The sequence below is a fragment of the Apodemus sylvaticus genome, chromosome 8 (assembly GCF_947179515.1).
Source record: "Apodemus sylvaticus chromosome 8, mApoSyl1.1, whole genome shotgun sequence".
Lineage (NCBI taxonomy): Eukaryota > Metazoa > Chordata > Mammalia > Rodentia > Muridae > Apodemus > Apodemus sylvaticus.
Genome location: NC_067479.1, coordinates 641,941 through 667,249, shown reverse-complemented (window position 1 = coordinate 667,249; position 25,309 = coordinate 641,941). Strand labels below are relative to the sequence as shown.

The 25,309-nt window shown below is 35.1% G+C and overlaps 1 protein-coding gene across 4 annotated transcripts in view; it reads right to left on the bottom strand.

The window, feature by feature from the left end:
- Positions 1-25,309, bottom strand: part of Fgf14 (fibroblast growth factor 14) — a 755,593-nt gene that overhangs the window by 172,230 nt on the left and 558,054 nt on the right. For 2 of the 4 annotated variants that reach the window (XM_052190815.1, XM_052190817.1), the window contains exons 2-3: positions 10,721-10,831; positions 6,575-6,678 (exon numbers count right to left, since the gene is read on the bottom strand). In XM_052190815.1, coding sequence (XP_052046775.1) covers positions 6,575-6,678; positions 10,721-10,831 — 215 coding nt within the window. Of the gene's footprint in view, positions 1-6,574; positions 6,679-10,720; positions 10,834-12,914; positions 12,950-25,309 lie in introns of those variants that run through there. The other 2 variants (XM_052190819.1, XM_052190818.1) reach the window with 2 other exon arrangements.

Sequence of the window (25,309 nt, the reverse complement as noted above, 5' to 3'; positions counted from 1 at the left end):
AGCAGTCAGTGCTCTGAAGCGCTGAGCCATCTCTTCAGCACACATTTTTATACTGTTCGAAAAATAATAATGGTCTACAAGTGAAAGATGAGTTAATTGTAGAAGTTTATATTAATGGAACGGCCATCAGTTTTCAAATGTGTGCTCTTATACCTTCATTGAGGAAATGTGCATTTAATTTATTATGCAATGTCAGTAAATGCTTCTCTCAGTATGTAAACCAAAACCCGTTTTTTGTTAGGTTGGTACTGGATGTACCAACTTAAAAGTAAAGTTAAATAATATTTTTTCTATTTTCCCACAAGGAAATCTCTGCTAAATAATGGCTAGGAGTCAAGAAAAATGACCAAATAAAAAACTTCCATCTTGTCAGAAGACAAAAACACAGTGATTCCAAAGCTATAAGAGAATATCTTATTCCTATCTAGTCTATACTGTTATTGAAACAACAGATAGTCACCGACTATGGGGTCTTCACATGGATTGAGGACTGTCTAATAACTGTGACTCATCTTCCATTTTCTAATACAATGATTGGGTCTTAAAGTCAGTATCTCACCTCAGACGATACTCTAATAGGCTTTAATAAGGCCTGCTCAGAAGCACATTGTGTACCATCCATGAAATTGCATCTCTTATTGAGTGAATTACTTTATGTCCAACAATTACTATTTAGGGAAATTCTAAACAGCTCAGAAGACTGCACATACTTCAGCCATCTAGGTAAATCTATTAAATCATACCATCCATAGGGTTCATATCCATAGAAACTTTAAATTTCATGAGATCACTTTTTTTTTTTATCATTTCTTCTTGTCCATCTGTATACTGGGTCCATGCTAGTTAACAGGCAATATTCTACTAAAATAAATGGTCACTCTTTCAAGAGAACTATAGTTTAAAAAATGGTGTAAAGAGAAAAAACACAGAAGATGGACCACTTAAAAATAGTTTTCTAGGTATTTGTGCTTAATTTTTTGTTTCTGTAGTTAAAATAACATGAAAAATGCAACTTATAGAAAAAAGAGTTAATTTGGACTTTGGGTTCCAGAGAGCTGAGTCCATCAGGGCAGAGAAGCATAGAATGAGATAGCAGGTATGACAATTAGAGCAGGATGATGACAGAGTATATCCACAACTAAAGCAGGAAACAGAGAGCAAGCCAACTGGAAGGGAAACAAGGTTATAAGCTCCCAAAACACACCTCAGTAATAAACTTTACTTTTTCCGGCAAGAACACACCACCCACCACTTCCCCTAACATTGCCACTAAGTGAAGACTAAGTGTTTAAGTACCTGAGTGTGTTAAAATACATTTCTCACTCAAACCACCATAGATGGACCCACATGGAAAGAAATCATGTAGATACCAGTACATGAGATGTATTTTTAGAGTAAAGTTCTCATACACAGGAAACATGGTGATCACACAGTGAATGAAAAGAAAGTCTGCCCTCTGACCCCAGGAATGAGATTTTGGTGGAGTTGCCATTATTAGCTACAAATAAAATACAAACTCATAGAAAATACATGGTTATAAAATTAATTTATAAAATATAGTTATATAGTTTTATTTTCATTTGCATAAATCTGAAATGCATTAACTTTAAAAGCAGCTCAGTTTTATTGATACTGACAACATTCTGCCCAGTTACACCAGAGCTGCCAGGAAGCTGAAATGTACTCCTGGTTTCTTAGACTGAGTTTCTTCTTAGGCTTTGTATGTTGCAGACTTCACAGTATTTGCAGAATTACAAACCAGCTATTTCTGGTTTAAACTCTCTCTCTCATTTTATTTTCTCCAGTCTCAGTCTTTGTCTTTCTTCATGTTATCTTAGAGCTTAGGAACACATTTCTTGTCAGGCTATTTGCTCAGATTGAGTGGAATGATCACAACTACCTCTGTGGCCTTTCTAAATGGCCAACCCAAGTTGGCTAAAGAGAAAGGTGAGCACTACCTATGGATACTTCATCTTCTTCACTATATTGGACATTAGACCAAGGCATAAATCTACAGTCCACAGTAATTTATCTATTTTCATCACCATCAATACCAAATAACAAAGTATGAAATATTAAAGTCATAGTAGGTTAGATGTGATGGGGACCTGTACTTTTCAAACTGTTACTCAGGCACTTGCTCTAGAAAGGCTCATGTATATAGCTAGACTTGTGAATTTTTAAAACATGTGAATTTACTGAACTGGAGTCTAGGAATCTACTGGGTCAATATTCTGAGGTCTGAATATATACAAAACATTTTACACAAGTAATATGCAAGTCTTGAAGCACTGTATGGATACCTGAGATTTTCCTTTTCATACATCTGAATTACTTTTATGAAAGCTCAGGTTATGAATTTAAATCAGCTAGAGTTTTTGCTTTCTTATCTGTAATAGATTCTATGAATTAAGTAAAATATGTTGGGAAGACTTTTTATTAAGTAAGATGATTTACTAAGCTTCATTCTACTTTCCTCCTTTATCATTATAAGGTTATTGATTTCATTTTTAAATCTTTACCACATGAGCATGAATAAAAGGAAAAAGAAACATCTTCCATCTTAGAACGTTTTTATCTTTACATGCTTCTTTTTTGAAATTTGTTCTTTGATAATTTCATAAATGACTATAATGTATTCTGATTATATTCACCCACATTGCCATCTTTTATATTCCAGTCCCCAACCCTGAATGACCCACTTCTTGCTCATACTTTCATATATTTTTGCGCAAAACCCCACTGATTTTCATTAGGATTGTCTGTATGAGCCTGTATGCTACCAGAAGTTATGTTACCAAGTAGTCCACCAGCCACTAACCACCAATAGCTCCCAGGTAGGGATGGGGCCACAGGAGCCTTTGCACCATCCATAATGGAAAGCTTATAGCCTCTTGATCTATTGCAGGTAAACACAACTTCTATGTGTTCATGACTGCAATGACCAAGATGTATTTGGTGTTTCACAGCACTTCTCCTGATTCTTTTCAATCTAACAACATTACCTGAGCCTTGGATAGAGTGCTCAGTTAGGATGATACAGATGTCCCATTTAAGAACATGCATGCAATGCCCACAGAACCTAGAAAAGGGAAGCCTGGAACTGGAGTTACAGATACTTGCGAGACTCCAAGTTGATCCTAAAAATTAAATGAATACCCTCTTCAAAACTAGTAAATGCTTTTTAACTGTTGCGCCAACTTTCCAAATCCATAGGGGATTTCTAAATTTTAAAAAGTTAGTTGTTTGGTAAAACAAAACACTTGACTGTTTCTCTTGGCAAAATAAGTAGTTAGCTAGCTTAAACATACTTTTTTTTTCTAGACTTGATCTTAGCCAAAAGGCAAAGAAGTGATACATACATTTTTTCTTAAGCAGTATTTTAATGCATTTAATTCTTAAACAAAATATTTGCCAATTTTTGTTCAGTGATCTGAGAACTAGTATTATACCTCTAAGCAAAATGTTCATATGACATTAAATCTCTTCAGACACATATCAAATGATACACTATCATCATTAGGACCAAAAAAATAGCTTTTGTCATATGAAAGAAAAATTTCCACAGGCAACAACTCCCTCCAACCTTGAAAATGTGATTTTTGTCTGGGATCAGTTAAGACAACAATTTTTTTCCCCCAAAACATATTCTTCATAAAATACATATACTGAAAAAAAAAGAAAAGGCACTAGTTAATTTTTAAAGGTTTATTTGTATGCGTGTGCATGTGTGTGTGTGTGTGTGTGTGTATGTGTGCATTTGTGTATGCATGTGTGTGTTATCATATGTATTTGGTGCCCAAAGAGTCCAGAAGAGGAAGTCAGAGCCCTTGGAGTTGGAGGTACAGGTAGTCTTCTCTAAGAGCAGTCAGTGCTCTTTTTTTTGTTTTGTTTTGTTTTTGTTTTTGTTTTTGTTTTTTTTTTTTAATTTTTTCGAGACAGGGTTTCTCTGTGTAGCCCTGGCTGTCCTGGAACTCACTCTGTAGACCAGGCTGGCCTCAAACTCAGAAATCCACCTGTCTGCCTCCCAAGTGCTAGGATTACAGGCGTGCGCCACCATGCCCGGCTGCAGTCAGTGCTCTTAATCACTGAATAACTTCATAGGACTATCAAATGTTAGTTTTTTACTGATTGTCCTAAAATGAAGTTTATTCCCACAAAGATTTTAGTTACAACATTGTGCATTTTGAAGTACACACAGTCTGGGTTCATATTACCAAAAGTTGGGAAGAAGCAAAACCAGTATCTGTAAGTCAGAGACTCACGCTATCACAGGGGATGCTCAGAAACCATCCATCCAAAAAAACCAGTAGAAGACAATGAATCAAGATCCTTCAATACTTACAGGTACAAACACTGTTTCCCACAGCAACTTCATGAGTTCTGAATCCTGAACAAGGATGCCATGATTAAGGTGCTTAAAGTTGAACTGGGGATATCTGCCTTGATTCCATTGTTACTGTACTGGTAGATTGCTCTAAAGATACTAGAATTTGGTCTAAGCCAAAAAACATATCCAAAAGTATATAATCTGACCCAAAATAAACTGATTACAAGCATCTTCAATAGTAGAAAAAAAAGATAAAGCAAACAGAAATGCCCTAATAACAGTACATGCACCAGAAAACAAACAAGTGGAAAAATTCTTAATCAGTGAAATATAGATTATTCAAAAATTACTTGGGGAAAGATAAACAAAAAATAAAACAAATGTCAAATCAGTAAAATTGAATTGTATCTGAAATGAATCATCTCTAGAAATGAATGTTTGTATGTTTTCCTAGACAAGCTATAAGAAATTCTATCTTGATCTTTCTCACAGCATGTTGCATATTCATCTCCTGCAACAGCACACAATTTGCATAAGACTGAGTTCTGTGCTCTGGAATACCCTTGGGTGAGCTTAGATAAGAGGGACTCTGATGTTACTTTGCAATTCCTTTTGACAGAGTTTCCAGATATACTGGAAAATTTGATTGCCTGTTATGAAAGGCTGAAGAGAAATTTTAAAATATATGATACGTGCATAAAGTGATATGCTACTGATGCACAAATATATGATGATATTGTAACTAAATATTAGAGTTGTTTACTGGGAATATTGAATAACAATAAACATTCTCAAAACATATGAAAATGCAAAGTAAACATAGAAAGGAATGTATTTTTTTTTATTTGTTTTTTTCGAGACAGGGTTTCTCTGTAGCCCTGGCTGTCCTGGAACTCACTCTGTAGACCAGGCTGGCCTCAAACTCAGAAATCAGCCTGCCTCTGCCTCCCAGAGTGCTGGGATTACAGGCGTGCGCCACCACCGCCCGGCCAGAAAGGAATTTATTTTAAGATATTTATATTTTAATTGACTGATTTATGCTCAAGGAATAGTGGAAAGAAGCATTTCTGACAAAATCTTTATTTTTTTTTGTCGTGCAACGGAATGAGATTCTTATTATATTGTAGTGCATGATGAGCACAGCATACCTGATGAAAAATACGTTAAAGAAGAAATCATCCAGTGGAGGCTATGTACCAGAAAAATTCATCAGTTTCTAATAAATATCAGAAAAAACCCAGAAAGCTGTGCTTAGATATGTGTGAGATATATATACTTAATTATCAGAAATATTTTCATCAAAATATAGTCATTATTGTAATTCCCATTAAAACAAATATAGTTGTTCATCCTTCTATATCATCTTCTTTAGTATCCATATTTTCAAACTAGCCACTTCAAAAGCATTATAAAAACTGTGCCTGTGCTGAACATATATATATATATATATATATATATATATATATATATTCCTTCTTGATATAATTATTCCCTAAGCAATATATGATACAACTGCCTCCTTATTATTCCCATCATAAAGAATCATCAATAAAGCAGATATGGTATACATGAGGAAATGTAGTCAATGCATAAATATTACACCATTTCCTAAAGATGACTTTAACCTCCTCAGATTGTAGTATCCACAGAGGCTGGGAAGCCCTATCCATAGAAACTGAGGAGTGACTGTGACCCTTTCTGTTTCAAACCTCATCCTTTAAAAAAAATACAAGCTTTTGGATTCCAAGTGTATGTGATATCATAAACTATATTTTAAAATAATAATAATAAAAAAGAACCTCATGGAAACACAAACTATACTACTGCTTCCTTGTATATATGTACATGTACCAAATAAATATTCAATTATTAAACTAAGTAAAAATAAAATACTAAAAGAATATATGTACAAATCATACTTCTTTTGAATGTCTTCAAAACAAGTACATCTATAAGGAGAAATAAAAGATCATAATAACATCATATTTTTTTCAATTTTTTTATGAACTAGGTTGTGTTTCAGAATGTGACAAACACATTTCCAGATGTAAGATTCCTATTTTTCCAGATGTGCCCATCACCAAACAATGATGAATAACAAAGAGCTTCTGCAGTAGCACAATAAGGACCAAATTTCAACGTCAAAGTATCAGAATCCATGAATACACTTAATTAACTTTTGTTGCTGTTCTTGCTATTTACCAATATTGCACTGAGGCCCAATGTCATTAGTGTGTCACTTACTGATGGGTAGAGATAACCTTCTCCATTCATTGCTATGTACAACCCTGTCTTCACTCCCTGGATGGCAACAACGCGCAGTCCCACTGGGATGAGGTTGAACAGTGCTGTTGAAGATAAAGGTGATCTGTCACCAAGCAGTAAATGGAGAAAAGCATTCAATAATACCTCCCCCTTCTCTTTCTGTTATTTAAGAAATATCATAATATTTATATTTTAGAAGGTCAACTAAAGAACTTTATGATGAAAAAGCTTCTACTGTGTAGAAAATATAAGCATCTCAGTTTCACCTTCCTCATAGAAGGCTTGCTCACAATATTTTGAAGGGTTTGAGGGACAGAAGAGAATCAGCCTGGAATCATGCTTTTATTACCAAAGTTTCTGACCCTACTAGATTTCAGTAAAAAATAATTTATGTATATTCTCAAGGCAAAATTTTAAAAGTCCAGCTTGAATGTTAACTGTTTATTTTCTACAGTGTGACTGGGTATTGCAGTGCAGCATAGGCTAGAAGTTCAGAAGTAATTCCCAAACTAAATTACATTGGTAGAAGCAGCATGAGATGCCAGAAAATCCAAGAAAAGATGTATAGCTGCCCATGGGATAAACTTAAAAGGTGCCAATAAAATTAAATAGCATGCAAATTTTCAAGAAAGACTTTTATATATTGGTATTGTATAAAGCTATAAATAAAAATAAGTGGAATATGCTCAGTTTTATATTTCTGATAGGTTAGAACCCAATTATATTTTTATGTTTTCCTCCCTTCTAAAAAAGTATTTAATGTATGTTTATGAAGTATATACAATATCATCTTGGATATTGTTATCTATAATATCTCTGGAACACATATACTACTTAATAAGGCTTTGTTATTATTCTTAGTGCAAGTGTTATTGACAAGAAAGCTATTAATTAACTGTTCTCATTCAACTACTTAATTTCAATTTATTTCTGAGAAATGGGAATAGGCATGAAAAATACTTAGCTCTTAAAATAAATATATAAGTAGAATGTTTTATCTTTAGTTCTTCAACTCTTTTACAGCAGAGCTGTCATTTGAAATTGATAAGCAGCTTGATTTCATTTTAAGGCTACTCAGTACATAATTAAAAAGTAATGTTTTCTCCTTCAGGGTCATACTATGTATGATGGAAAAAGCTACATCCTCTTTTGTAATAATTACATATTTCTATTCTCCAGATCATACTATATCTGCACCTCAAAGCAAACAGCCAGACATGGCCTTGAGAATTAGCTAGAGATTAATTTGGGGGCCCATATGTGAATAGTTGAGTATTGTTTTCACTATACAAAGTAATGCTGAACTGCCTTCTGCAGGATTCTAGTATATTATGACATATAGAAAAAAATTAGTCCTTTTCATTTCTGTTATTTAGCATTGAATATCGTATGATGTCATTGGGAAAAAAAGCTTTGTCCTAGAAATTCTTCGTTTCTTCTTTGCGTGTGAAGATTATGCTATTTTTATCTTTATTATTTCCCTAATATTTGATAGGAGGGACACTGTAGGATAATTCCTAACTGCCATGTAGTATTTTAAGAGAAAACATAATCTTGTGTATATCTACCTAACCTGGAAATTTCAAACCTATTTACTTTAATCCCTGTATCGTACTTTAAAAAAAAGTATTGTAGCTTCTGAATATATCATGTCAAATATATGGTATAATTCCCAAGGGCAAGAGTAATATGAATACACAAAAATAATACATTATAAGAAGTAGAAAAGTTTTAAAATGTAGCCTAAAATAACCATAATAAAAATTACACTTTCTTTTCTTAGGATTCTGGCAGGGAAAATGCAAACAATTATCATTTACTAATTAACAATGTAGAGTTGACCATGGAAGAGGAATGGAGCTAGTTAAGAACATAGATAAATTATTTTTCACTCTCCACAAATTTTATATAATTGCAAAAACTGGTAGAATAAAAATAAAGATGTTCCTGTTATTGTGTTTCGGTTGTAGAAATCTCTGGTCTACAACTAGATTGCAATCCTAGCTGTACATGAAAATGGCTATGTTTATAAAATAAAATGACTACACTCAGCCATGAGCCAAACAAGTCATAATCTCTAGGGCTGGGATAAGAACACAAGAAAAGTTCCTGAAGAGGTCCTCAGATGAGCCTATACTGAAGTTCATTTGAGAAGACATTCTTTTTTTCTTTTAATCGATATATTTTTTATTTACATTTCAAATGATTTCCCCTTTTCTGGTCCCCCACTCCCCCGAAAGTCACAAAAGACCCCTTCCCCCCCCCCTGTTCTCCCACCCACCCCTTCCCACTTCCCTGTTCTGGTTTTGCCTTATACTGCTACACTGAGTCTTTCCAGAACCAGGGGCCACTCCTCCATTCTTCTTGTACCTCATTTGATGTGTGGATTATGTTTTGGGTTTTCCAGTTTTCCAGACTAATATCCACGTATTAGTGAGTGCATACCATGATTGATCTTTTGAGACTGGGTTACCTCACTTAGTATGATGTTCTCCAGCTCCATCCATTTGCCTAAGAATTTCATGAATTCATTGTTTCTAATGGCTGAATAGTACTCTACTGTGTATATATACCACATTTTTTTGCATCCATTCTTTGAGAAGACATTCTAAACCATTCTCTCTCTCTCTCTCTCTCTCTCTCTCTCTCTCTCTCTGTGTGTGTGTGTGTGTGTGTGTGTGTGTGTGTGTGTGTGTATGTATGTGTGTGATGTGACAATTTTTGTATATTTCAGACCATCAGAATTAATTATGCATGAGAACTATATACCTCACACCCTCACTCCATGCCAGAAAAAGAAGATAGCAAAGAGGAAGCTCTTTTCTTCAGGTGTAAATTCTGTTTTTTTTTTCCTTTGCAAACTTTGTTATGATTTGTGCAGATAATAACGCTCAATCTCTAATCTTTTGAAAGAGGAACTTTATTTATAAGACTTCTGCCAACAGTTGTTTCCTTTCTTCCCTGTGCCTGAATTATTTTTCCTTCTCTTTTCCCAATAAAAAGGAAAAATAAACAAATAGGTAAATAAGTAAATAAATAAATAAATAAATAAATAGGAAATAGTATAGGGATCATTTTTAAGGCAAAAAATGGAAGACACAATAGAGAGAAAGATTTACTATTTACAAAAAAGAAAAGGAAGATTAACAAGAAAAATGTATATATGATATTATTTGAAGGAAGTAAAGTAAGTCTCACAAATTACCAATGTAAATACACTTTTCATATATGTCAGCTCACTTCAGATATAAATATACAGAAAAATACTAATTTCACTTAGAAGCATCATGTGTAAAACAACTTATTTTATGTCATTAATTGTTCTCAGAATCTGTGCCTGAGAACTTGGTGAGTGCAACTAAAAAAAAAAAAAAAAAACAGGTAGGGCTGATGATTCCATTAAATGAATCAGGTTTTTCTTTCTTTTCAAGGAGTATAATCTACTGTGAAGAGAATGATAACTACAGTCACCATTGCTCATGACCTAAGGGCTGTATGTCCTGGAACTAAATCTATCAAAACCCATTTTGGCATTTTTCTGAACCCAGCATTAAAAGCTGTGTGTGTGTGTGTGTGTGTGTGTGTGTGTGTGTTAAAACTAATGTGCAATTAGAGGAAAATTAGAGACCAGAATAGGAGAAAACATTTAAATAAGGAAGGTCTCAGATAAATCCTGTGAAAAATATAACAAATGTAATATAATATAAAAATAGCAAATAGAAGAGAAATATCAATATTACAAAAGATACATCGATTTTTTTTATTGAACACAGACCCTATTGTATAAGATAATCAAATGTTTTATACAATGTGTTTATATATACAGAGTCTTAAGATTGCCCTTATGCAAAAGACATTAACTTTTATACTAATGCATTAGTGTTCCTAACTCTTATAATCAGGAGATGAACAGTGATGTTCTGGACATAACCAGTAGGTAAGTAAAAACAAAAACTCAGTTTGACACCACAAGTGCCTCCTTCTACATAAGTACCCTCATGCATGTGGTCTCAATGAAATGATACATGCATTTTAGTGGGCAACTAAAACCAAGCCAACAGAACCAAGCATTTACAAATTCATCTCACAGAGCCATTTGAGTAGCAGACCCAGTTTGTCACTTACTGGAATTGGTGCTGTCATCCTTGGTTCCATCGAGAGCTCCATCGGGGTGCATCTGCAAGTAGTAGCCTTGCCTGCAATATAACCTGGTCACTATGCCCTTGAGCTGGGGATCTGAAAGACAAATATAGGGGTAATCAGCTTCACAAGGCTGCAAGAGAAAGTTGGGTTGTTCCACTTCTTTTAAAAAAATTTCCTGTTTCTTTTTCAGAAGACATTTTGTACAGGGTGAACATTTCTACCTCCCAGACTTGTCTGGGTCATGATATCCAGACTACACAAACCACCACATTTAAAGCAGGCATAATAATAAGCTTCAGAAAATAGAGCATTTCATGAGACTAGCATGTATGTTTACATTATCCATTAGATGGTTAAACTGATTAAATCACTAGTTTAATTTTTCTATTAACCCCTAATAATTATAAACTAATTCTTTCATTCAGGGTGGCAATTCAAGAGTTTGCAAATGAATGACTCAGAAACTTTATTAAAGTTTTTAAATGGAGATTTCATTTTACTTAAATTGACAACCTTTAAGTGTGAGAAAACTGTATTTTAAAATAATATATTAAAATGTGATGTGCATCTTTACTAAAATCCCCAGTTTGGACAACTTCCCTAGCTTGCATGGAAGGATTTGTGGTATTTATTAATGACACAGACAAGAGTCAGACATTCCTCTTCTGAACTCAAAGTGAGGCCTAGGATCAAAGGAAGATTGGGCTTGGCTCAGTGCTGCAGTGGGTGCCTTGCATGTGCAGCACCCAGCACTGCTGAAACAATACAAAACAAAACAGAAAATACAATATATTAATCAACATAGGAGTCAGCTCTAGTACAATGTACTAGTTAGGTTGTAAATGAAACAATCAAGCTTTTCATTTGCATAACTGAAAAGAACAGCCAAGTTATGTGTGTGTGTGTATATTATACATACACATCAAGATGTATATGATATATATGATGTATATGTATATATGTGCATATATGTATATTTGTGTGTATGTATATATGTATATATTTGATTTTTGGACATCAGGTATGGAAGTAAAGGGAAGTGGGCATTTACTATAACAGAAGGGTATTCTGTTATACTATGTATTGTATCTGTTATGTATTGTGGTCTTCTCATTTAATAACTTTGAGAAAAGGTAGCTGCTTGGTAATTCAGTGTTTCCCTAAAAGCCAACTCTATTTAAGAAAATAAATATTTGTATGTGGCTTTGCAAAGGGCATCCTCATTTTGGGAGCATATCAAATATGGGGCACTATAATTCTTACCATGGCAACAGGCTTCTCTCCACAGCAGCTGAATGGAACATGCAAATTTGTTTGTGCTGTCCAAATTACAGGATGCAATGAACAATCCAGCACATAGTCTTTAACAACTACAGACTAGCCAACAGGCAAACAGAAACAACAAACAGGCCAAACAGGGAGATTTGCCCCCAACAGAACAGCTCTGGGATTTTGATTAGCTTTTAAGAAATGAAAAAGACAAATCAAGCCCAGTCATTGCTTTTACGCATACAGCTGCACTGAGCACATTTACTTCATAGCTGGGATCATGAATTGGACACAAATAACATTCTGGAAAGTGAACTAACATTGAGGTATGATAACATCACTTAACAAGCATGTCAGAAGACAAGTGTGTTTAAAAAGCTAATTGTAAAAAAGAGATATCTAAGTGATAATTAAGGCTGTATTGTATATATAACTGTTTGGTTTTGAACCCTGGGACAAGGGACTGAAATGCATGTTTTACATGTCAAAGCAGACATGACCTCCAGGTTCTCCTAGCATCTCTCAGTCCCTACCTGTCTCCAACACTGAACTTTCTAGCCCAGGTGCTGGGCTACCCTTTCCCCAGAGGCTCTTCCCCTGTATAATCTAGACATTTTTATTACCCCTTTTCTCTTTCTCTTTCCCTCTCTTCTCCTTCTCTACACATGCCCATTTCTCTCTTTCTCTTTCCACTCCATCTCTCTCCCTTCTCATGGCAACTCCCTTGGCATTAGTCCTTAGAGTCAGTGAACTCACCCAAGAGCAGCTTCCAATCAACCTGCATTTAACACAATCTGGCTTGAATGGGTTTATTTCACTGGTAAAGAAATAACTTATCAATACCTTCTATTACAAAAAAATCAAAATCTCATAATACCATAATTAATTAATTAGTTAATCCCATAATTCTGTTTTGTCTTTTTCATTCTTTTGTTTTGTCATAGGATGATATGGCCTACATTCAAAATACATGTTCCCCTGCAGTTAATCCTTTCTGGAAATTCCCTCACAGATATAACCAGAAAGAGGAACCACCAGTTACTTAGATAAGTCAATAAGGTCAGGTTGAAAATTAAGATTAACTATTGCTTTAATATTAATTGCCATGTTGCTTCTATTGTTGTGTTTTGTTCTTGATTATTGAAAATAAATGCTTTTTCCATACAATATATTCTGATCATGGTTCCCCTTTCCTAACTCTTTCTATAATCCCATACTTTTGAGATGAGCATTAGCTTTAAAGAAAAAAAACTATAGCCTCACATTCATCTGTTCAATATGTCTTATCCATGGCAGTCCTGTACTTGGTATTGCCTACATTTCTTATGCTCTTATCTGTACATTGGTAAAAAGAAAAATAGTGTAAGTAAACAAGGTGTGATGACACATGCCTTTAATACCAGCACTCAGGAAGCACTAGCAGGCAGTTCTCTATGAGTTCAAGTTCAGCCTGGTCTACATATTGAGCTCCAGGATAACCACAACTGCATAATAAGACCTTGTCTCAAAAACAAACAAACAAACAAACAAACACATAGCTAAAATGTTAGAAGAATTTATTAGTGCCTGTGAACATATACAGATCATTTTACAGTCCAGCAACTGTTCTGTAAAATCCTGTGTGTTCTGTCAGAACTTATTTTAAAATAGCCCCACATTCTAGCCAGAGTTTAGTTTAATAGATCAGTCAAGGTAGGAGGATTCTATAGCCTAGCACACAGCTTCCCTTTTACTCACACAGTGAGCCCTTATGAATCATACTTCATTCCTATTGTGGGATTAACAATAAAACACAAAATTATATTTTCTAGTGTCCATTTAATAATAAAAAGCAATCTAATTTGAATGTACCTGTTTACACATAACTTGGTATTTTTGTTTGTATAAAACTGATAACTACATATGTCCTTGGATGTCAAGCATTGTTCTAAGAAGACCCTCGTTTATTCATTAAATCTTCACTGAGTCTACTTCAGAGGAAGTCAAATCAAAGATGAGGAAATTGATAAAGAGAATAATAAAATAATTTTACAAAAGGCACAGAATTTACAAGACTGGAGGCTGACTATGAACACTCAGTCTCCCCTCTCAACAGCCAGGCTATGTGGCCTCTACAAATGGAACAATTAAACTAAAGTGCCTTATATACCTCAAACAAAATGAAAATCAAACTCTTTAATAAAAAAGAAAGTAAACAGAAGTGCTACCATTTCTATGATCATACCTAGCTGTGTCTCAACCAACACACTCACAAGCAAACAGGAAAGACAAAGCCAGGATGGAATTGTGAGAGTATCAAAGTCATTTAAAGTTTACATCCATAGCACTCTGTAGCTGGACAAGTTTTTAAGTTCCTAGTTTCTATCTCAACCCCTATTAATCCTTCACCAGTTTTATAAGGCAGGACCACACTTCTAAAAACCCACCCTTACCATTTTCTCTGTAATTAGCCTCATCTTCAACTCCAGCCAAAAGGAATTTCTACCTATGATTTGACTATAATGTGACCAGCATCTGCCTCCACATTATCAAGTTGTTTTCATAGTCCACCTATTGTTCTGTCTATGCTTCTTCATTGCCAAATGGTCTTCTCCCTTTATCTATCATCTCACCAGTGTGGGATTTCTCATGCATTCTCAGTAAATACAAATGGATGGAGCTGGAGAACATCATACTAAGTGAGGTAAAGATCAATCATGCTATGCACTCACTGATAAGTGGATATTAGCCTAGAAACTTTGAATACCCAGGACATAATCCACAAATTAAATGATGTCCAAAAAGAATGGAGGAGTGGCCCCTGGTTCTGGAAAGACTCAGTGCAAGAGTATAGGGGAATTCCAGAACAGGGAAGTGGGAAGGGGTGGATGGAAGAACAGGGGGACTGAAGAGGGCTTATGGGACTTTCGGGGAGTGGGGACCCAGAAAAGGGGAAATCATTTGAAATGTAAATAAAAAATATATCAATTAAAAAAAGAATAGAAAATACACTTTCCACAAAATTATGAACATTAATTAAAACAGACACAATGAAAACTTATGTGTCTAAATCAAGAAAAAAAATGCTTTGTAATATATTTCCTCTCAACACTAAGAATTGAAAGACATGCAAATGAGTCTAAATGCCTGACTATAGAGTGGGAAATGCCCATTGTTTTTAATTAGAAAAATTACTCTCTCAGAAGTAGCTTCCATTTAAATTAATCACTGTCTTAAGCTGTTTTCTTACAATATGTATATTGACAAAAGAGTAGCCAGGACAAACCAGTTGATGATATGCATGCTTTTAATTACTGTTTATAGTGAAAAAATGTTCACCACATTGTACATTTTTTATAGTAAATACATTGATGTGTCACTTCACATGTTCTGTGCTGATGGGTGATACATTTGGTTCTCATTGAATGCCCTGGAAGCTATTAAACATGATTCTTCCTTTAGCTATAAAAACATACATACATTTTTCCCCAGGATAAAAACAGTTTCTAGAATATGCCTATGGGGGAAATGTGGCAGATCTAAGTAGATTTTGTCACTCTTAGTAGCAGAAAAACATTTTGTGAGTCTCTTCCCAAAAGCTATAAATTATCAGATACTATGTCCTGAATACTTCTAGAAGTCTGATGAAAAGGGTATGGTAAAGGCACTAAGGACAATTATAACTATCAGTAAGCCACACAAAATTTCATGTATACTCACACTTATCTCTTGGGATGATATTCATTTTCTTCCACCTATAAATGCAATGCTGCTGAGAGAATCCATTCCTTCCTCCAGCCATTCTAGAATGATGCCCTTTGCCCAGGAAATGCCAAGCTAATGTGCCTGAACACTTGCTTCATACCTTATAGTGCTGTTTAAGGTTATTGAACCTTTAGGAGGGTGAGCTTTTATGCTGATGAGAGGTGAGTCATCATGGGCAGGCTTTGTGGTGGGATAGGTAGTCCCACTTCCTGCTTAATCTCTGCTTTCTGATTGTCCATGCAATGTGACTACCTGGCCATCCTGCTCTTAATAACATGTCTTCCTCTTTGTGTTGGAATGTATCTCCTTAAAATACAAGACAGAATAAACCCTCTTTTGTTAAATTGTTTCTCACAAACGAAAATCAAATCCAAATAAAATAGTTTTATGTGGGAATCTGAGGAAGTTCTGAGTGGATGTGTATTTATGACAAGGACCCTGATGCCTCAGACCCATGGAAATTTGCAAAGCCTTCTTCTGATCCATATGCAAGTGTGACACATACAGAAGTATTGACAACAGCTTCCTCCTTCTGGATGCTTACAGTCAGAGATTGTACCCCTTCAAAGACCTCCTACCAAGACTAGCTAATCCCGCTTCCTGTGCTACAGGACTGAGGTTCTGATTTCCACAGCCCACAGGATCCCAGCTTTACTGTACATGTATTTATGTTTTTGTCCTCTCTTCCCCAGTCAGATTTATAGAAACAAGTCAGGCAGAGCATATTGGTTTTATTCTCAAAGAGCTTTCTCTGTGGGTCAGGCAGAGGGTGGGGGTGGGGGTAGAGGGTGGGGAGTAGGGATTCAGAGTGCAGTTTTCCATGCATGGTACTTTGATAGGGTGAGTTCTATGAGGTCTTTAATCTTCTCTAAAACTGCTGTCTCCAAGACTATCCTCCCTCAAAGTGAATAATATAAACCAGAATTTCCCTTTCCTAAACTGGGTGGCAGAATCCAGAACCTTTTTCCTACAAAGCAATCAACAACTTCAGATGATCAAATTCCTATTTCCTCTAAACCTATCATTTCAGAGTTTTAGATCACACCCAGAAGGAAAGAAAGCTCCATAGAGAGGCTAAGAAGACAAATCTTCACTGAATACCTCAGTGTGTTGTCAGAAGAGTGTACCTTTTTGTCCAGTCACATTCCTTTATCAATATGGAAATAGGTTTCACTAGGGCTACAGGTCTTCATGTCTGAAGATTCCATACCACACAAGATTTTAATTAGAAGATTGTTTATGCTTTTCTCTTGTTAACCTGACTTGTGTGTGTAGAGATGTTAGCCTTGAGCTTTAAGATGATTAAGAAAAGCTATTATTGCACCCCTGCATCTCTGTGTTGTACATTGAATGTAAAAGACTCACCAGCAAATAGTTTTAAATGAATGTGTTCAATAAAACACTATAAATCCTTTGATATCTGCATATTTCTTCATGACTGCCTATTAGTATGATTTTCAAGGAATAGATGCTCAGGGAATATTGAATCAAATATGCTTTCTCTCCATTTTAAAATATCTATACAAGTTCTAACTAGTGCTCTGGAAAATACATTATTTTAAAGATCTTTCTTAGGTATCTGAATAGAAATGCTTATTTGATATAAAGATAAATGTGAAAATATAAATTGAGTTTTCCAAAACAATTGTGTTAAAAGGATAATGCCTTTTGGTAAAATATAGGATAATACTAACAAGACATGAGAACCCTGGGCAAGCAGATATGTTTGAGGAAATCATTAGAGGGAGGGTAGACAGTAAGAATGCTTCTTTCAGTGTATAAAAAAGAGATTTTTGAGTGCAAGCCTGAAGATGTGAGTTCAGATCCCCAGCACCCACATAAAAGCCAGGTGTGGTCAGGCAAGCTCTAGGTGAGGATTGGCATGGGATAAACATTAGAGTTTGATAGCCACCAGTCTAGCCAACAAGGTTGAGCTCTTGACTCAATGAAAGACGCTGTTGTAAAGGAAGAAAGTGAGAAGTGATAGAGCAAGACATCTGCTATTAACCTCTGACCTCAAGGGCACTCACACCTACATATACATCTGCATGTATGCCCATACAAACAAGTTCTCACACCTGCATATATACACCCATGACATTCAGTAATCCTACTTAGTACATGTTCCATATTTCTAAGACACAACCTAGATTATAATGTTTCAAGGAGCTAAAGCTAAATTCTCAAAAGCTGGCCAAATATCCAGTGCTTGAAAGTGCCAGGGTAAAAAAATCTTTGGAACTCTCCTAAGAAGCACCCTTTTCCCAACAGTAATTTCTACATATATTCTATAACTGCAATATACTAACATTTTAGAAACATATTAAAACTCTTACAGTCCTTAATGTCCTCTCCATTTAGACAATGTAATGGCTACATATGAGATTTTCTAAAACTTGCTTCATCATCTTTGTAAAAATGTGATAAAAATTGTATTAGAGTACTTTTTACTTTTGTCCTTGTGATATATTTCTTTTATAGTATTAAATTTAAAGACAGTAAGTTTTAAATATTGATTATTTAAGTGAAAACACTCAGTGTTCCTGTGGCATAGTTAAGTAAATGATAACCACTGAGTAATCAGATAAACTTATATAGATAAGTATATTTCCAAGTAAACTTTTCAGATGCTGCATTATGTCAGAATTCCCAGTTTTTATTCAATTTTATTCATGCCTGGCCTACACAATGGAGTACACATGCAGAGCAGAACAGTGTTGCACTCTGTCGTCCTCAGTGTGCTGATGTACCACTCATACGAGCTTCAGCAATCACAGACAGACACGATTATTTACTCTCAGAGTCTTTGTTAGTGTGACAACAACACCACATCCTAAAAGACTCAAGATAGTTGCAGGAAACATTTATATTGGCTTATACTATCATAAGTATTAGAGAGGACTATGCTGCAGTTAAAGAGTATAAATATCTCTCAGAAGGCTAAGTACATAACTACGTATTTTACTTAAATTTTCATGAAAAGTGTAGATCATAAGACATTTTAGATGCAATTTAGCTGCTATTTTAAAATTCTAGAATGACACCTTATAATGTGTGCCTGTACTGTCCTTTTCGGATAAGAACTTGGATGGAGTATTCAACAGTGCCTCACAAACTTTGGTGGTAACCCTCTCTAAATAATTATAGGAAAGTCATCAGGGATCCTAGATTTTATGGAAATATATCAAATCATGGATGTGTATATAATATGAAAGTATAAGAGAAAATGTTTAGAGAAACAAAGAAACTAATGGAAGGGGTAAGAGATGAGAAATGGGAGAGCAGAGGCATTGCAACAGGGATAGTGTAAGGATGTACTTAAAGTACATGATACATGTGTATGAAAGAGGCCCATGAAATTCAATGCCATGCATAATGAATATATGACCATAGTGGAAAGGAAGAGAAAAGGGAGAAAAGAATGGGATGAGGGAGGGAGGGAGGGAGGAAGTAGGAAGGAGAAGAGAAGGGAAGAGGTGGAGAACAAAGAAGGATAAAGGAGAGGAAGGGAGGGGAGAGGAGAGGATAAGAAGAGCAGTGCTTTCCCATACCTAACATACAGACTCAAAAGGCTGAATGATAACACCCATTGACTATTAGAAATAAAAGGCAGGCATCCTGAAACAGTGGAAAAGCTGTGCAGAGAAGCCTTCTCTCCAGAATGTAACATTTTATGACTCTTGCAGGACATGCTGAATAGAAGCACACCCAGAAAGGGTTTGACACTCCTTCTAAAGTGAGCAGGAGAAAATGAGCATCTGTGGAGACTGGGAGATGCTAACAGAATAATAAAGAGGAGAAAAACGTCTAAGACACAGAACATTCTCTCAAATATACAGCTGAGAACTAATTAGTCATTAACATTGAAAGAACCTGAGGCTGAAAAGAAGCATTAAATATATGAGGGGTATTGGAGTGTCAGATGCACGAAACTGAAAATCACGGTCACCCTGAAAATTTTCGTAATTCACAGGGCTCTGAACAAAGAACAAATATTATCTTTCTCCAGTATTAGGAAAAAAACAACTTCAACCTTGAATCTGTCCCACATTACAAATCTTGAAAGCGAGATCTAAACGGTATGTATAGCTAGGAACTGTGGGGTAGCTTAGTTACCCCACAAAGAAAACATCAAGGCCTGATTTGTTTCCCTAAGTTTGATTTCTATTTATAGTTAGAAGAAAGAAAAACAACCCTAATGGGGTTTCTAGGGATAAAGTCAGGAGTAATGTCTCAGTAGTAAAGAGCACTGGATGCTTTTCCAGAGGACCCAGGCTCTACCACAGTACCCACATGGTAGTTTACAACTATGTGTACATTCAGTCTCTGAAGATTCTAAATCCTCTTCTGGTCTCTACATGAACCAGCTATGCATGTGGTACACATACATACATGCAAGCAAAACATATACACACATAACATTTTTAAACATCTACAACACATAGAATAATATATATATATAAAATATATATAATATATATAATATATATATTGTATGAGATTAAAGACAAGTTGGTAATTAAAGAATGAAAAATAATGAACTCTGGACTGGGGAAATGGCCCAGTATATAAGAGCATAGGCTGCTCTTCTAGAGGTCTTGAATTCAATTCCCAACAAAGACATGATGACTTGCCACCATCTATAAGTGGATTTGATGACCTCTTCTGGTCTGTGGATGTATATGTAACAAAGCACTCATATATTAAATAAATCAAATTTTAAAAAGTTATTTAAAAATAATGAACCCTAGAACACAAAAGTAGCAATAATTCCAAATGAAAGTCAAAGGAAAAAAAATTATCTGAGAAAGGGGAAATCATTTGGAATGTAAACAAAGAATATAGAAAATAAAAATATTAAAAAAGAGAAAATTAAAAATTACCAGAGCTTCAAGGAGTTTTGATAGCAACTTCACGAAAGTTTCTATGTTTAATTAAAGTTTCAGTATGACAGCATGGAAGGAAGGAAAGAAAGAAGGAAGGGAGGGAGGGAAGGAAGGAGGGAGGGAGGGAAAGAGGGAGGGAAGGAAGGAGGGAGGGAGGGAAAGAGGGTAGAAGGGAGGAAGGAAGGAAGGAAGGAAGGAAGGAAGGAAGGAAGGAAGGAAGGAAGGAAGGAAGGAAGGAAGAAAGAAAGAAAGAAAGAAAGAAAGAAAGAAAGAAAGAAAGAAAGGAGGGAAGGAGGGAAGGAAGGAAGGAAGAGGAAAGGTCAAGAGACAGGAAGGTAGAGAGAATAATAGAAATGTCCAAATTTATAAAAAGTATTATCAGAAAGGTTTGAACAGCTGTATGAATCCTAATATTGTGTTTCTTGGTTCAAGACAAGTGAGAAAAACTGAGCCACAGCAGAAAATACAGTAGTTGAAACCACAGATAAAGAGACAGTTTTTAACATTTTAAATAAGATGACAATGGAGCAACCTTTAGTGTATTGAAAGAAAAGCAGTTACCATAAGATTCTAAGCCCAGTGAAAATGTCACTCAAAATTCAAAGTTCAGACGAATTTTTTCAGTAGACCTTCCATTTGAGAAATGTTACAAGAGCTCCCTTAGGACAAGGAACAGGACGACCAGATAGCAACATGGATCCAAAGGAACCCAACAGATGACAATTGTGCAGGTCAATATGCAAATGTTTTACTCTTACTTGCATCTTTTAAAAATGCTGACAATTTAATACAGAATAATAATTTATGTGAAGCCACAGTTATAAGATGTAATGGCCATTGAAAATTGACAGTTCACTGGGACTTAAAGCCTCATGGGGACACTTTCTTTGGGTATGCCTGTGAAGGCACTTTTAGACAGTGTTTTTTGTTTGTTTGTTTTGTTTTGTTTCTTCTCTTTTCTTTTTTGTTTTTTTTTCGAGACAAGGTTTCTCTTTGTAGCCCTAACTATCCTGGAACTCACTCTGTAGACCAGCCTGGCCTCAAACTCAGAAATTTGCCTGCCTCTGCCTTCCAAGTGCTGGGATTAAAGGTGTGTGCCACCACTACCTGGAACTTTTAGACAGTTTTAATGGACAGTGGGGGATTCATCCTAAGTCAGTCCACAGGCTGGGGTCTCAGACTATGTAAAAGACTAAAAATATGTCAAGCAGCAGTATTCATTTCTGTCTCGCTTCCTGACTGAAGATTCAGTGTGACCAGTGGTTTCACTGTCCTGCTGCCTTCTCAACCATGAACTGTGTTCCCTCACACTGTGAAGCATGATGAACTGTACTGATATTGTGAACCATGATGAACTGTACTGATATTGTGAACCATGATGAACTCACAAATTGTGAGCCAGCACAAATCTTGTCTTCAGCTGCTTGTGTCAGTTATTTCATCATAGCAATAACAGAAACTGGTATTAAAAGATCCAAAGCAAAATGCATGATAATGGTATAAATATCAGGAGAAAAGAAAGGAAAATTGCAGTTTTACTGAAGTATATTTTCTACATGCTGTCAAAGAAGGCCCACATCATATTAATGTTCTTATGACCCAACCTTTTAGCTGTTTAAGTGTTCACCTATGCATATACTACAGGTTTATCACAACATCATTTAAGCAAAAGAGAATTTTTGTGTTTTCATTATTTTACCAAATTTAGAAGTACATATACTTACTTGTTTTGTGGTGAGTATATGACATCAGAAACACAATCCATTTATATAAATAAGGATTATTTTTTACTTCATTAAATCTCCAAATTTTGGATTTAGATATTGGAACAAAATTTGTGAATGCAAACCAAAATCCACAGGCTAAGTAAAGAAATTACCATATTTTGCATCTAGTTTAAAGTTTAAATGAAGAAACAAATTCACAAATAGATGGGCAAATGTAATGCAGTATTTTTACCAGACAATGTTCAGCAACAAAATGGAAACAAATAAGGACTTGACATCTACCATGAAAATAAAAAGTAAAATCATGAGTACATCACAGAAAAGATGAATTAGAACATTTTATATAATAATTAAAAAATAAAAAAAGATAATCATATAGATCACTGAAAAGATTATAGATGAATTGCAGCCCTCATAAATGGATAATGGGAAGAGTAGATTTCCTGATCACTTTGAAAATTATTTTTTAGAATGTGAAAATGTTCAACATTAACATATTATGTGATCATATACTGTTTCTAGGTCTTTAGCCCACATAAATAAATGTATGTGTTCACATAGGGCAATACATGAATGCTCATAGCTGCTTTCTTCATAATAGCCTAAAAATAGAAATGACCCAAATGCCTATCGATTAAATCAATGTATAAGCAAACTGAGTTATACGCATTGAAGGATGGTACAGCACATAAAGAAATGACTGAGAAAATAGAAAAGAAACTGGGGAAAACCCTTGAGGACATAGGCACAGGGGGAAAGTTCCTGAACAGAACACCAATAGCTTATGCTCTAAGATCAAGAATTGACAAATGGGATCTCATAAAATTACAAAGTTTCTGTAAGGCAAAGGACACGTCAAAAGGACAAAATAGCAACCAACAAATTGGGAAAAGATCTTCACCAACCCTACATCCCATGGAGGGCTAATATCCAATATATACAAAGAACTCAAGAAGTTAGACCCCAGGGAACCAAATAACCCTATTAAAAATGGGGTACAGACCTAAACAAAGAATTTTCTCCTGAAGAAATTCGTATGGACAAGAAGCACCTTAAGAAATGCTCAGCATCATTAGCCATTAGGGAAATGCAAATCAAAGCAACCCTGAGATTTCACCTCACACCAGTCAGAATGGCTAAGGTTAAAAACTCAGGAGACAGCAGGTGTTGGCGAGGATGTGGAGAAAGAGGAATACTCCTTCACTGCTGGTGGGATTGTAAAATGGTACAACCACTCTGGAAATCAGTCTGGTGGTTCCTAAGAAAACTGGACATGGCACTTCCAGAGGACCCTGCTATACCTCTCCTGGGCATATACTCAGAGGATTCCCCAGCATGCAATAAGGACACATGCTCCACTATGTTCGTAGCAGCCTTATTTATAATAGCCAGAAACTGGAAAGAACCCAGATATCCCTCAATGGAGGAATGGATACAGAAAATGTGGTATATATACACAATGGAGTACTATTCAGCAATTAAAAACAATGAATTCATGATTTTTTTAGGAAAATTGATGGAACTGGAAAATATCATCCTAAGCGAGGTAACGCAATCACAAAAGAATACACATGGAATGCAATCATTGATAAGTGGATAATAATTAGCCCTGAATCTCTGAATACTGAAGATACAATTAGCATATCAAATGATTCCCATGAAGAAGGAAGAAGAGGGCCCTAATCCTGGAAATGCTTGATCCAGCATTGTAGGGGAATACCAGGGCAGAGAAATGGGAGGGGGAAAGATAGGAGAATGGATGGAGAGAAGAGGACTTATGGGACATATTGGGGGGGGGGACTGGGAAAGGGGAAAGCTTTTAGAATGTAAACAAAGAATATAGAAAATAAATAAAAAAAGAAAAAAAGAAATGACTGATAGAGGGTATATACTCATAATACACCTACTCATAATTCTATTTACTAATATAATTCTAGGTACTAATAACTGTACCCACTACATAATTCTGTTTACATAATCATGTAAGTTGCTGCACAATCACTTGAGTAGGCTTTGCAGTTGGATATTAGTAAAGAGAGGATTTAAAGTTGAAGGGGAGTACAAGGGGCTCAAGCAAATTTTTGCGATGATGGAAACAGGTAGAATATTTAATACCATGAAACCTTCACATATATAAATATCTGTATAAGTATTACCCATAAAGAGAATTGTGCCATTTAGTGAATGGGATATATTCTGAAAAATACATTCTCTGTGATTCTGTCTCTATACACACAACACAGAATATGCTTACACAAATTAAGTTGGATGTTATTGTATGAGACCATGTCTATAAATAAGTTCAATATGTCAAAATATTATTGAGTAATATCAAGTATATAGGAGTGTAATCATCTATATCTATCTACCTACTTTCTGTCTCTGTTTCTATCTTACCTATCTATCATTTATCATTATCTATCATCCATCAATCATTTATCTGTCTGACATAATCTATCTTTTTGTCTTATGTTTATCTATTATCTATATGCACTATCAATCTGTCAAATTTTTTGAAACTATACATTGTACAGGATTGGAAACAATACACAATAATAACAATCTGTATTAATAAGATCATAATTATAGAGCACATATCTTACATGCCTAAAGTCCTAGTTGTGACTCACAGAACCACAACCAAAATAAATAATAAAATAGTAAATAAAATGAAACATCTTTATTTTTAAAAACTGACAAAACACCTGCTGTAATATACCAAAGCGAATGAATTCTGGATGAATTAGTCAATCCATCCAAATAAAAGTGTAGAACAATCTTTAGATGTTTGTTCACTGCTAGTAACTTTAAATATCAAAATCATAAACTAGCAGAATTACAAGGAGTAATATAAAATTCTCAGAATATACTAAGATATTTCTACTTTGTTCTCTATAACAAGAATATAAATAGAAAATCAGTGAGGATATATAAACAAGTCTGAG